The 11,782-nt window shown below is 45.2% G+C and overlaps 2 protein-coding genes across 3 annotated transcripts; one reads left to right on the top strand and one right to left on the bottom strand.

The window, feature by feature from the left end:
* The first annotated feature begins 3,744 nt into the window (after window positions 1–3,744).
* Window positions 3,745–8,574, top strand: LOC133911480 (uncharacterized). 2 transcript variants are annotated; one of them, XM_062353735.1, is made up of 13 exons: window positions 3,745–4,119; window positions 4,346–4,530; window positions 4,599–4,702; window positions 5,035–5,118; window positions 5,214–5,317; window positions 5,396–5,482; window positions 5,895–6,097; window positions 6,228–6,429; window positions 6,512–6,562; window positions 6,641–6,739; window positions 6,854–6,913; window positions 7,005–7,126; window positions 7,236–8,574. In XM_062353735.1, the coding sequence occupies exons 1-13, from the start codon at window positions 3,907–3,909 to the stop codon at window positions 8,383–8,385; spliced, it is 2,664 nt and encodes an 887-aa protein (XP_062209719.1). In that variant the 5' UTR covers window positions 3,745–3,906; the 3' UTR covers window positions 8,386–8,574. The 2 variants fall into 2 exon arrangements, with proteins under 2 accessions (XP_062209719.1, XP_062209718.1); XM_062353734.1 differs by having other exon boundaries at window positions 7,002–7,126.
* Window positions 8,575–8,750: 176 nt separating this feature from the next.
* On the bottom strand, window positions 8,751–11,344 carry LOC133911481 (bZIP transcription factor 29-like). Its single transcript, XM_062353736.1, has 4 exons — window positions 10,397–11,344; window positions 10,105–10,237; window positions 9,926–10,010; window positions 8,751–9,334 (listed from the first exon to the last, which is right to left on the bottom strand). The coding sequence occupies exons 1-4, from the start codon at window positions 11,158–11,160 to the stop codon at window positions 9,111–9,113; spliced, it is 1,206 nt and encodes a 401-aa protein (XP_062209720.1). The 5' UTR covers window positions 11,161–11,344; the 3' UTR covers window positions 8,751–9,110.
* Window positions 11,345–11,782: the final 438 nt, after the last annotated feature.

Raw genomic sequence — 11,782 nt, 5'->3', positions numbered from 1 at the left:
TTCGACTTTGCTAAGTGAACAGTACTGTAATTCGTGAGAGAGTAAACAATAACCTATACTGAAATACTATCGCATGATGAGTATTATTTATGAGAATACTGTACTGATTTTGTTGTAGCACCAATACTATCTATAGTGGTCGGTGTACTTCCAATCCAACGTATCACGGTGAAGGCAAAATTATACTAGTATTGTTCACCTCTGACTTTTGACTTTGTTTAGCACTCACTAGTCACTATGCCTACGCTGCATTCATTAACTTCACTATGCTTGCGCGCCCGCGCTGCACTCACTATGCTCACGCGCTGTAGCGCATCGGTTGGCCCGGGTCTGGGACAGCAGGGTATGCGTTAGGTCGTGGGGAATTGGATCGCAGCGCCGGCATCTACACGTGAGATCTAGGTGAAACGCTTTCTTTTCTGGGGTCAGAGACTCGACGGGGAGGTAGATGGAATGATGGTGCAGAAAAGGGGCCGTGTGGCTGTTCGGAAACACAAAAATTTTATTAGGATATACTGATCTATGATTTATTAGCATATTTATTTATGTTTAAGATTCACACTAGATGGATAGATGAAAAAAATTATAAAGTATATGAGAAAACTAACAAATATATGAGTATTAGATGAGATGGATGAATGATCAAAATAGAATATACAGATCAAGAATCTACACAAGAGCACACCAAGTTGCATTGCTGGGCTTTTCCGGGGTGGGGGATCTGCCGCTGTGTAGTGTGACTGTCCCGTGCGCGCGGGCTTTTTTAAGTCGCAGCTGCACAGTTTCGTGGTGAAGGTGGTGGGTGCCCAGCCGAGTGGAGTATGGTTGTTTGGACGTGGGTGAGCGCGGTAGGGAGGATGAAGATTTTTCCCACTCGTTGCCGTGCGAACGCCAGCCGCGGCGGCTGTCCGGAGCGCTGTCTACGTGTGTCGCTTTCCGCTACTTGTGCGGTTAGTTGGATCAGGGCATGGCAGACGCGATGTGGTACTAGAGAAACTCGGCGAATTGCCCGCTGCGTACGCCTACGGGCTACGGAATTGACAAAATTGAAGGTTGCACCTGTACGATTACGAAGCTTCATGAAGCCTGAAGGAATGGGTGCACGACGTACGCGTTGCCCTCGCTTTGGCCTGTGTTTAGTGGGGCAGATGTAGTCATCTATATTCTATATATATGAGTTTTATTTGTGTTGATATAACATATTTTAGTTTATCAGAATAAATACATTTTTTAAACATATTTTAAATACTATTATCTTCTAAACCCTTTATTGGATTTAGATCTAATTGTACCATTATATTTATTACAATTAAATCAACAAAACAATATCTCATATGATTATATTTTGATAAAAATAAAATATATGATAAGTGAGTACTACAAAATTTTAGCTAACCACAAAAGTTTTATCTATCCAAATAAATAAAAAATTAAATTATGCTATCCATACTATCAAACAAGAAATTAAATCACCGTATCCATATTTTATTGAATCGACGTATCACATCTAACCTTATCCTAGTCCAAACAAAATTTGTGTTCGTATTGTACTGTGTCGGTTGTTGTACTGTGTTGTACGTCGATATCTTCTGGCCATGGAGTTATCTGCACCAGGTTTTTTTTAACGGCCACTGGTAACACATAATTTATTGGATATATCAAATAAAAAATTAAATTAAATATTAATGAACATAATAAAAAAATTCTACCGATATTTACCAATAAACCAGATATATCGGACCAACGGAACACGTCAGGGCGACTGCGATTGAGAAGGAACGTAAAGGGACTGATTCACTGTTCAGCAACTTCGCCACAGGTAACAGGCGGAAAGGACCGACGACAACTTGTTCTTTGACCAGAAGCCATAAGCGTGAAGTACTAGCACTGTGTTTAGCTCTCAGAGTTGCCGTGCCTTTTGGTCGGCAATGATTCGTCAGAGTTGTGATCATAGACGTGCTCGCCGAATGATGCGTGCCATTGCCGTAGCAACAGCCCGAGCCTCGAGCTTCTACAAGCAAAAGATAAAACTGCAGAGGTTCCTGTCCTGTCAAGCTTCACGCACGTATGCACGATCGTCAATGCATCCCATGAACGAAATCGTCGACAAGATTGGGCTTATCTGACGATGTCCTTGCGCAGGTCGTTATCAGGTGGCAAATCCGGGAAACGAGGAGAGATTGTCCATAATAGATGGAAACAGACGCGAATGTAGATTTTAGATTGGTCTGGATCGATGAAAACTTTTAGGCATGATTGGATGGGCGGAGAAACTTGATTCAGTTTTTCTTTATAATGTGGTATAATTTCTAGAAGAACTGCCCTCTCTATTTTTTTTTTTTTTTTTTTTTGAGGAACACTAGGGTGGGCAGAGGTGGACCTGAACTTTGCTATTAAAAAGATGAAAGTTTTGTACGTACAAGATTTGTGAAAGTTTGAGGTAGAAATGCCCCTCTTACAAACGTAGGTGAGCAATTTTCACATGAAATGGTCTAAACTGTAACAAGAATTGTGGGGAAAAGCTCCTATATTCCAAATCAGAGACCAATTTGTCATTCCTTTAAGACTTAACAATGAGGATCCCAACCTGAATTACTTGAGTAATGAGTTACACATGACTGGCAAGATAGCGAAACTTCTTTGGGATAGGGGACCAGGAGGGAGGGAGGTAATCAAGAGTTTCCCAGTTTTAGTACTGTCTACTTAGATTAAATTCTATACATGTGCAGAGTAAAGTCCAGAAGTATATATAATATATACTTTTTCAGTCCTCCTAAATTTCAGCGCCCAATTTCAGATGATGGTTCTTCATTCAACGGCAATTTTGGAGGATGTGGTTATCGGTGTCGAGGTCACTAGTGTGCTTTCTGGATTTAGAGAGATACTTAGGGAAGTAAGTTGGTCCGGTGATGGTGGTGGACACATGGGTGAGGTGGCGAGGGCCGTAGGAAGGGAGGATTGCCAGATGGGCCAAGGTCAGGTCGAGGGAGGCAAGTCGATGATCCTAGCAAAGTTGGGTTAGCATGATAGGGGTGGATTCGACAGTAAAGATGCTGCCGGGGATGGAAGGAGGTGAGTGGGGCAAGAGAGCGTGACGCGGAGAGAGAGATAGTGGAGGCAGGGAGCGGCATGACGAACGTGAGGAACTCAAAGCACAATAGACCGATATGAGGAGGAAAAAAATGAGACCAGCTATTGGATGAAAATCATATGGCTCAACTAGTTGACTGAAAAATGCCATTATCAGACGACTGAAAAATCATCGGCCACAATTTTTGGATAAATCCACATACAAAATCTATATATGTGTATTTAGAAATTTTCAAATTGGCTTGCTGTCCAATTAAAAGTGCATCTAAATTTTCACTGAATATTTGAACTTTATTTGAAATATTTGTCTAGGGAGAATTGGATGTTTCTCGTCAGTTCCGAACAGGCCATCTAGTCCGACAGAAGCAAATTTTATAAGATACTTTTGAGAAAAATTCTTACGAGATCTCCATCTATACCATTTACTTTTAATCCAACAATCAAAACACGTGTAAATACCTCGTAAGAGTCTACACGTGAGACCGATCCTTATAAAATTTGCTTTCCTGTCCGAAGTCCGGTGTCCCTATCTGGCCGTGATCCATGGCCCATCAGTCCGGTTCCTTCTTCCAGGTCTCGCACCCTACCCGATCTCCTCCATCCAACGGCCCATTCCCGCGCAAATCCCCAAGATATAAACCCTCCCCCAAGGCCCGAGCTCGGTGGCACACCCCACTCCAAGGGACTCCACCAACTCCCAGTCTCGGCGCGCCAGTTTCCCCTCCCCTTTCCGTTCGGCCGTTCCTTCCCGCGACCCGGGCCTCCCTCTCCCGCCACAGCCGCCGGTCCCGCCCCGGGAGCCGCCGCCCGCGCGCAATGGCGCCGGACCCGTCCAGCGAGCACATTGTGACGCCGAAGACGGCGGCCAAGGACGAGGCCTCCTGCTCCTTGCAGACGCCGCCGAAGGTCTCCCCCGACGAGATGCGCGCAGTGGCGCGCAAGTTTGCCGACCAGCCTATCCAGGATACCGAGCCCGGCGTCTGGGCCGTCCTCACGGCCATCTCCAAGAAGGCCCGCCTCCGGCCCCAGGTCCCCTCCCTTAAACCCTAACCCTAATGTGCCCACACAATTACAGAATGCAGTAAGTTTTTGTGTGCCAGGAGATGTGCAGACTGTTTTTTTATTGTTAATCTGTTTCAACGAATGGATTGAGAAATTCAGTGTCTTCTATTGATGATGTGCGTGCTAAAATTGCAATCGCGGGGCATATATATTTGCTGAGCCTTCTGATTGGAGTTTTGTGGATCAACTGAAGGGAATTAACATTCTTTTGAGTGCCGACGAGCATTGCCTAGGACGCGCCGTTGAGGAGCGATTTCAGATTTGTGCTCCTCAATCTGCTCCGCAGATCAGTGGGAGGCATTGCAAGATTTATAGGGACACTGTGTTGGGGGAGCTGAGCCGCCACGAGCCTGTCCCTGTTTTGCTCAAGGACACAAGGTTTTTTCTTCCCACAATTTCGTTTCCCTTTCTTTATTTTATTGAACTAACCTACTGTAGTTCTGCAGCTCAAATGGCACATTCATCAACTGGAGAAAGCTCAAGAAAAATTCATCTCCGGTCAAGCTTAATCATGGTGATATTATATCATTTACAACACCTCCTCACGATGGTACGGTTCCCTCTCCACTCCACTTTCACTAACCGGACTCATACTGGGTTTTCTAGGGGTAGGTATTTATTTCCGAGCAACTACTAGGGGTAGGTATTCATTGGCTAGTAACTGTGTGCTGCTATTTGGTTTATGTTCTCTTCATTCAATTCATCACCATTAGTGCTTTTCTGTGCCCCTTGCTGATTTTCTACTGTCTTTTACACTTGGAGTCTTGGATCATATTTGATACTGTGATGTTCATGTTTCTGTAGCTTGTTACCACTGCTTCTCGTATATATGGTTGATATTGCCACTTGCTCTTCCATTCAAGTTGTATGTTGCTTTTGCAGATGCTTCCTATGCATTTGTCTACCGTGAAGTTAACGCGGTCAGTTGTGTAGAGAATGGAGGTACCATTCATAAAAGGAAGTCAGGTGAGGAGTTTGATGTCTTATGATTTGGTGATCATATTTACTAACTATGTTACAAGTTTTGATATCCTTACCACCATTTATGTTTGATCCTGAAGGGGAGTGTAGTTCCGGAAGCAAGAGGCTAAAGGGCCTTGGTATTGGTTCTCCTGATGGCCCTGTTTCACTAGATGATGTTCGGAGACTAGAAAAGTCTAATGCTGTAAGTTGTCTCCTTCAAGATGGCAATAGTTTTGTTGCCCTTGCAATTTTCTAACCTTATTAGCTTAAATTGCTGCAGGATCTCAGGGAACAACTTGAGGCACACGTTGTGACAATTGAGACTTTGAGAACTGAAAGAAAAATGGCTCAAGTCCAGCATGAAAAGGTATACATTACTTCTATGCCCCCTCTCCTCTTCTTTGCATGAAGTGTGTTCATTTTTGCGTATGGTTTCAGTGTTGCATTTCTACTAGCATAAAGAGTTTTACTCTTGTACTTCATGGCCCAGTGTGACTTCTAAATTATAATGTTTCTCCGGTCTACTTAAGGATGTTGTTTCACTAGTGTTTGTCAAATTGTCTACATAGTTATCACTTATCAATGAACCCTTGATAAAGGGATCTTATATTCAATGAAGTTAATATCTGTTTCTCTACAAGAGGAAATAGCTGTTTCCTTTTCCATTAAAATTTCCCTTTTGCTATCAAATATTAGGTTTCTAGTTACTAGAAGCCTGTACTCATCATTGGCTCATTGCCTTTGTCTGTAACTGAGCTTTTACAATTCTGATGATGTAGGAACTCAAGGAGTTGAGAGAAACTACATTGAGTTCATATCTTGATCAAACTAAATCTCTTCAGCTAGCACTCGAGGAGAAGCAAAAACAACTAGATTCACTTAGTACATCAAATACAGAGTTACAGAATTCCATAAAAGATCTGGATGAAAGGCTTAGTGCATCTAAGCAATCACGTGTCGATGCTGATGAGATAATTTTGAGGTATTCTGCATTGCCCTGTGATTAGTTTCTTACCACTTGATAATGACACAAAGAGCTTCTCTCATCTCTTTCCATGCTTCATTTACTATTACATGAGATCTCATATATTTGAGATCTGAAATGTTTCCAGCCAGAAAGCAGTTATATCTGAGCTTGAGGGACAGCTAAGTGAGGAGAGAAACTTAAGAAGAGAGGAGCGTGATAAGGCTGCACAGGACTTAAAATCTGCATTGCATAAAGTGCAAGCTGAGGCTCAAGAAGAAATTAAGAGACAGGAAGAGTCTTACCTTAGACAACAAAGGGAACAGAAAGAAGTTATTACCAAGCTTCAGGTTATACTTTTCTCCAATTATAGGCCGATCCAGAACTCTTGTTTTTACATCATATATTGCAACAACCTACTTTTGTTTTCAGGAATCAGAAAAAGAAACTCGCTTGCTTGTGGAAATGTTGAGGTCCAAACTGGTATGCCGTTTCACAATGATTGCTTCAAAGTCTTCCATTCCTATGTTGCACTGCAATTATTTGTTTCTTCTCATGCAGGAAGACGCTCGAGAGAACCTTGTAACATCTGATAAAAGGGTAAGAGAGCTGGAAGCACAACTTCAGGATGAGCAGCTAGTATCTGCTAACAACCGAAAGGTACCAAGCTGTGTGCATGGTAGACTTTAAGTAATTACATCTAGGCAAAAAAAAAAAGTGTTGTCTTTTATTTGCCGATAACATCTTTCCCCATCTGCCCCATTGCAATTGTAGAGATCAGATAATCTGGAGACTGAACTGAGAAAACTGAAGAAAGAACTTGAAAATGAGAAGGTAGAAAGAAATGTTCCAGTCGAATGAGCTTGCATAGAAGGTTGCTATTCTTTACTTACAAACTCACAATGCGTATCCTTTCTTTTAGCAGGCTGCTCGGGAAGAAGCATGGGCAAAGGTCTCAGCTCTTGAGCTTGAAATAGCTGGAACAATCAGAGATTTATCAATTGAGAAACAGAGGTACCAAGGAGCTAGAGAACGAATTATTTTACGGTAAGAATCCTGTTTCAGTTTCATATAGATGCGATAAGAGTCCCAGGTGTGCGAACTACAAGTTATGTATAATCCTTTTCTATATTTTCCCTTATGTTGCTTATCGCAGAGAGACTCAGCTGCGTTCTTTCTATTCAACTACAGAAGAAATCTCTGCTCTATTTGCAAAACAGCAGGAACAGCTGAAAGCTATGCAGAGAACTTTGGAGGATGAAGAGAACTATGAGAACACCTTAATGAATGTTGATCTTAATAAAGTGCCACTAGCAACTGTAGCCGCTGATGATGCCCGTTTGAAGCCAGTAGACTACTCGAGAAATATAATGGAAGCCTCTGGTGCTTCAACAGAGAATACCCAGGTAAGTGAACATAGTTCCAGTGATGAAGATGCCAAGATGACCAAGCAGCTGGATGGTGGTTCTGGTGAAGGTGGAAGCACTCAAGGCCTAGAGTGCACTAGTCCAGAAAGGTCACCGGAGAGATCCAGGTCCGATTTTCATGGTGATCCTGTTGCTACAGCTCCTGAGAGGGAGGCAACTGATACTGAGCAAATTCCTGAGACAGAAAGCCAAGCTGGTAATGTTTGCTGCGATGATCAGGATTCAAACCTTCAAAGATGTGACGATATGGGAGGAGAGACTATACCGCTAGAAGATGAACTGCAGCCGCAAGAAAATGAGGAAACTACCCCATTGCTCGAAGATGGAGGGCAGCCACAAGCAATTGAGGAGCCTGTTCTGATCCCCAAAGATCCTATTGGTCACTGTTCTGAAGGAAAACATGAGGATGAAGGCTCCGAGAGCAAACGGGAGGACACCCATGTTGGAACAATTGGAACAACTGACCTGTTGACCTCAGAAGTTGCTGGCAGCTGGGCAGTGGAAACAGCTCCCTCTGTGAATGGGGAGAATGAATCTCCTAGTAGCTTGGGAGACATGGCTGCTGGCGATGCTATGGGGCAGGACAATACTGACGGAGGAAGCATGGCAGCTGATGCTTTGCTAACTTTGGTGAACTCAGATGGCCAAGCGGCTGGGAGTCAGAATAATGTCGACCATGTCGTTTCCAAAATAACTGATCACCATCGTGTTCTTAGTGCCATGATTGGAATAGTCGACCCTGATTTCCAGAAGCAAATCTCGGGAAGTGGCATTGGAAATAACGAACCAATGTCTGATGCCGAGACAGAGGAAGGCAGCGAGGAAGATGATACAGATGGTGATAGTGGTGAGGCTATGGTTGAGGATTCTGTTGGATAGGTTAGAAGGAATTTACTTTCCTTGTAAATATCTCAACTTTTTATTAGTGCACCTTTTGCCGTATGAATTTATATCATGCTGTTGCATTTATGTATTTTTTTCTGTTCAATTTTCTGTTTCTGGTTTATCTATGTATATGTTGATACAAACTGAAATATCTAACTGTTGAGTGTGCATGTTTGACATTGATATGGTTTCTCTTGACATATTGAGATTACCCCCGGGCGCTATTGTTCCATTTTCAATTGAGCAGCCATACGTAATTAGAAAGTTCATGAAAAGAAAAGAAAATGTACCTTTCGGAAACAGGGAAGGTATTGTGCAAACAACAAATGTAACTGAAATTGCATCATCCAACTCAAGCATCAAATGAAGGGGCAACTGTAATATCATGTCAACCACATTTCTGCATCGACAAGTATTTGCATCCTCAGGTACCAAGAAGCGCAAAACATCAAGAAACAGATACACTACTACACTAGTACAAAAAGAATATTAATCCGCTACAATTTAATCAATTTGGTAACTCAAACAACAACTGTATCATCCAAAGAATAAATAAACATATAAAAGTACAATCATATCCATCTCCTGGAAAGTACAAGGTGACTATTAACGACATTTAAAAACCAATGAGTTAGTAAATCAAATGGTTTCAGCTCATCTAAACCGATGTTCTTTTCTCTCTTTTTTCATGAACGGTCCAAATATTAATGCCTCTGAGATTATTCTTTTGATTCATGGTTCTTCCCTGCGCCGTTCTGCTGCGCCGCCTGCAGCTGGTAAAACGGTATCTGTGCAGCCTGATGCTGCTGCTGCAGTTGAAACATCTGGTCCTGAGCATTGAGCTGAATCTGCTGGGCAATATTGTTGGACGAGCAATAATCGCCGAGCTCTGCAGTCGCGAGTTTCAGGCGTTGGACTTCGGCTGTCAGTGCCTCATTCAGTGCTGTTCAAGGAGACGATAAGCATGATCATTGAACTAAAAAAAAGATGATTAAAAGAAGAATTACCATGTATCTAACTACTCCTGAACTCTATAGCTGACATATACTTTTTTTTGAAAGGACATGTTGATATGTTAGCATGTCTGTTCCTGCTGCATTTTTTGAAGTGCATACTCTTACATACTAGACACTAACAGTAGCAGAGAAAACACATATTTTATCTGAAGAAAGGGAGAGAGCGAGAGAGAAAAATAAACACAAGCAAATCTTCGTTTTCGGATGATTGCTAGCACATCTTACCAGACACTAGTTGTACATGCTAACGACTACCAGTATTGCGCAAGCGATCGTATAAAAAAGCCAACCACCAACCACCAACCCGGCTACCTCCAAATGCCAACACGAGCTTGCTTGTTCACAATTCAGGGCCGTGAGCACACGTACAGGGACAAACCAACATGCCAACGTCAACATCTTCATTGGGATACTGTTTCTTCTGCTATCTTATCCAAGACTATAGGTTGTAGCTAGTGCCTAGCACATCGGACGTTGACGAACACAGCAAGGAAGTATGCAGAGATCAAGGGACGCACCGTCGCGCAGCTGCGCCTGCTGCTCCATGGCCTGCAGCCGGAACTTGAGCTCGTTGTTCTGCGTCGCGATCCCCGCCGAGTCGCGCTGCGGAAAATGTGCAACAAAATGTAACGTGTGAATCGCACGAAGTGATCAAGGGAAAATGCACGAGAAAGAGAGAGGAAATAGATATAGCTACCTGGAGAAGCGTGAACTGCGCGGAGAGAGTCGTGGCCTCCGTCTGCAGGATCTGCACCTTCTGCTCCAGCTCCACGATGTAGCGCATTTTCCGCTCCTTGGACCGCGCCGCCGACTGCCTGTTCGCCAGCACCCTACCAACGAACGATCACGCAACAACACACAGTTCGATCAGTCCAACCATTTCGTAGCATATTGTAGTAATCACACTAACCATTTGCAAGCTCGATCGTAAGAACTTTGGCTCGCGTGGGCTCGAGAATTTGATATGAACGGCATTAAGCAGTAATTACCTCTTGACTCGCTTGGGGTCGGCGAGCGCCAACTCGGCCAGCTTCTCGTCGGCCATGATCTTCTTCATCTCGGCGGGGGTGAACTCGCCGCTACCGAACTCCAGGTTGAACCTGTTCGGCCCCGGCATGATGCCGTTGGCCTCCGTCGTCGCTTCGCCGGTCGCAAAGTTAAGCTTCCCGATGAGGCTATCCATGGACAGGCTCCTGGCGTGCCGGGCCAGCGGCTCCCCAGCGGCGCTCCTCTTGAGGCCCTCCCGCCTCTCACTGGCGTCGTCCCAGAGGCGGATCCCGCCGCGGCTGTCGGCGGCGCACTCCTCCGACTCGTTCTCACTGCTGTCGGCGCCGTTGGTCTTCATGCTGCTCCCGCGGCTGTCCCCGTCGTCGTGGCGCTCGTCGGAGGAGTTGAGCCCGTCCAGACCCTCCAAGTTCAGGTACGCGTTGAACAGGTCGTCGGCGTCGCCGCCAGGGTGGTGGCCCCAGCCGGCCTCCACCTTGGGCGGCGGGAAGTACCCGAACGGAATATCGCTGCGGGAGCGCCGGTGCGCCTTGTTCGGCGGCAGCCCCGCCGCCCCGGTGTCCTCCATGCACACGTCGCCCGCCACGGCGCGCTGCCCGCCGAACATTTGGGGAGGCGTCGGCGGCAGCCCCGGAGGCCTCGGCTTGGAGTTGGCCGGCTCGGGCACAAATGCCATCGCCATCGGCAGAGACATCCCCTGCTGCTGCATCAGCGCGGCCCTGTGCGCATCGCCTACACCACCGTTCATGCTTCCCTCGGCGCACGAACGGTCCACGAGAGATCTCGAGGCGTTGCCGCGGCTAGCTGCTTCGGCGTGCGAATCTGCCGCGTTCACGGACAAGGGAGGCGGCGTTGGCGGTGCAAACACCGCAGGCAGGCATCCGCGCGACGCAGAGGTGCCCGAATCGAATGGTGTTTGGGTCGGCCGGACGCGGGCGCTTTTAATGGTATTTAATTGGCGTTTGGTGACGAACTTTGTGAGATGGTGGGGCTGGTGGAATGCGCTGCACCTGCGCGCGTGGTACTGGGGTTGCCTTGCCGTGCCATGAATAGAAATTTCTATAATACCACAGATAAGTATGATCAGAAATATTTAAGATTTACATTAAGATTCATATCGAAGATAGAGATATTAAGATTCATATTGCAGAATAGGTGAAAAAAAAATCATAAAATAGATAAGAAAATCAGTTGATAGATGAATATTAGATGAAAGAGATGAGCGATTAGTGCCCTGTCCTACCTCCCACTATTTCATCTCGGCACCCAGTCTCGCCTCGTTTCTTCCTTCCGTGGTGTGCTCGCTACGCGCCACTTTTGAACCTTTGCCAGACCTAGGTGGTTTTACTCGTCGTTTGGCGAACGCACGC

Source organism: Phragmites australis, chromosome 3 (assembly GCF_958298935.1).
Source record: "Phragmites australis chromosome 3, lpPhrAust1.1, whole genome shotgun sequence".
Lineage (NCBI taxonomy): Eukaryota > Viridiplantae > Streptophyta > Magnoliopsida > Poales > Poaceae > Phragmites > Phragmites australis.
This window is presented reverse-complemented; position numbering and strand designations above follow the sequence as displayed.